Source organism: Mus musculus, chromosome Y (assembly GCF_000001635.26).
Source record: "Mus musculus strain C57BL/6J chromosome Y, GRCm38.p6 C57BL/6J".
Lineage (NCBI taxonomy): Eukaryota > Metazoa > Chordata > Mammalia > Rodentia > Muridae > Mus > Mus musculus.
Window position 1 is genome coordinate 54968525 of NC_000087.7, and position 1959 is coordinate 54970483.

A 1959-nucleotide genomic window follows, 5' to 3' on the forward strand; every position below is an offset into this window, starting at 1 on the left:
GTTGCAACTTTCATCTTGCTTTGATGTTCTTTCCACCATAGTCCATCTCTTCCAACAATGTGTTCACTAAAAGCATGTCATGTCACACGTATTAATTTTTAGAACAAAACAAATTTTATTGACAAAGATACTGAGGTTGTCAAAGACCCATAGGTACCCAACACAGGAAAATAAACATTTTTTTCAATCCTATAAGTTTACTTTTCTGTACTTTGTGATTTTTTTTAATTTAAGTGATATTTGACACCAGAGTATAGACATAGATATGTAGGTCACCAAGAAATTTGATAAAGTACACAGTAGAATTGGCTAGAACTTTGTAAACAACCTTTCCGAACTTTTTGGATCCATCATCTCTGGTGTACTGCACCCAGGAACCTATTAAGAAGTCATTGTCATCACCTGATCTCGCCTCAGCCAGAGGGGTCTCTGGAATGATGTGGAGGTTACCTTCCTTGTAGTCATCCAGGAGCTGATAGACGTAGAGGACCGGATCCTTCTTGTAGGAAATGTAAAAATAGTCCTGTAGGAATGGCACCTGGGCTAGCACCATCCCACTCCAGTTGTCCTCAGAGCCATCTTTCCCCTCAAATTTGTGTTGTACCTCTCTGCAAACCAGGGCGCTGGCGAGGTGGACATCCCTCACCTGAAGAAAAACTACTTTGTGAGGCAAGACCTTAAGATTTAAAATCCTCTCATCGCTGTGGAGCTCCTGTCCGTAGACACTGTCAATTCCGTCATACTTCACCAAATAAAGAGAAGGGTTTGTTGGCAGTTGACCTAGAATGATGGCCTTCCAATGGGTGACAGGCTCATTACCTTCCTTCCACCCGTGAGAAATTCTGCAGCCAACAATATTCCCCAGGGCCTGGGAAGAAGGCTTCCTCCTACTCTTCTTCTTGAGTGATGTCATGCTCAGACTCTTCAGAGGTATTGTCTTCTACCTGGCTGTAGACCTGTTGTGCTAAATCACACTGTCTAAGTGGCTTCCATTCTCTTCAAATATCATACTTGCCCATTGCCTGGGACTGAAGATCTTGCCCGTTTACGCCAGACACAATGCTGTTGCCTCTGTCATATATATGAATTCCTGATGGGCAATGGTTATGGGTTGGGAGTGAATGCTGGACCAAGACTCTTCTCTACGAGAACTTCTGAGCATGTGAAGAAGACTATGCTAAACAGATTTGAGCTCCTAAAATTAATTTTATAAAAATAAGAAGTTAATAAGTCAGCCATGGTGGTACACGCATTTAATCCCAGAACTCAGAAGGCAAGGACAGGCAGATTTCTAAATTAGAGACCAGCCTGGTCTACAAAGTGAGTTCCAGGGAAGCCAGTGCTATAGAGAGGAACCCTGTCTCAACAACAACAACAACAACAACAACAAGTAAAAGAAAACAGAAGAAAATCAAACGAAAAACAAACAAAAGAGAAATTCAAACAAAAAATAACAAAACAAACAATCAAATGGAGAAATTAATAGGAAGTGGTGGTGACCCATAACTTTAATCATAGTACTCAAGAACTTAGTGAGATAAAGGCTAGTCTGGTCTACACAGTGAGTTTCCTGACAGCCAAATCTAAACATACAGAAACTCAAATAAAATTAACCAAGCAGGCAAACAAACAAACAAAGAAATAAAGAAACAAAAAAACAAGGAAATAAAAATAGTGTAATTAACAAGTAATTTTCTAGAGCTCAGAAGAATATACTCAGATCAACATTTATTTCTTCAGCCCTGAGTTAATTTGTCTCTGATGAGGATCATCTCCTTGAAATTCTATGTCAATTTAGGTTGTGCTATGACTATTACACCCAATGATCAAGAAGAAGAGAAAAAAAAAATAAAAGGGCCAGAAGGGTCACCATGACTCTCTTGTACGTGTAAGGTCTGAGCTAAGTGCCTGCATTCACAAATATCTTCCCAGGGACACAGCACACCACTGTCCTTCTTT

At 40.0% G+C, this 1959-nt stretch overlaps 1 protein-coding gene across 1 annotated transcript; it reads right to left on the reverse strand.

The window, feature by feature from the left end:
* Positions 1-229: 229 nt before the first annotated feature.
* Gm20927 (predicted gene, 20927) lies at positions 230-913 on the reverse strand. The gene has a single exon (XM_017318808.1). It carries the CDS (start codon positions 911-913, stop codon positions 230-232), a length of 684 nt encoding a protein of 227 aa, XP_017174297.1.
* Positions 914-1959: the final 1046 nt, after the last annotated feature.

Excerpts from the sequence above, each read along its gene's own strand:
- Gm20927 (XM_017318808.1), bottom strand. The coding sequence starts at position 913 with ATGACATCACTCAAGAAGAAGAGTAGGAGGAAGCCTTCTTCCCAGGCC.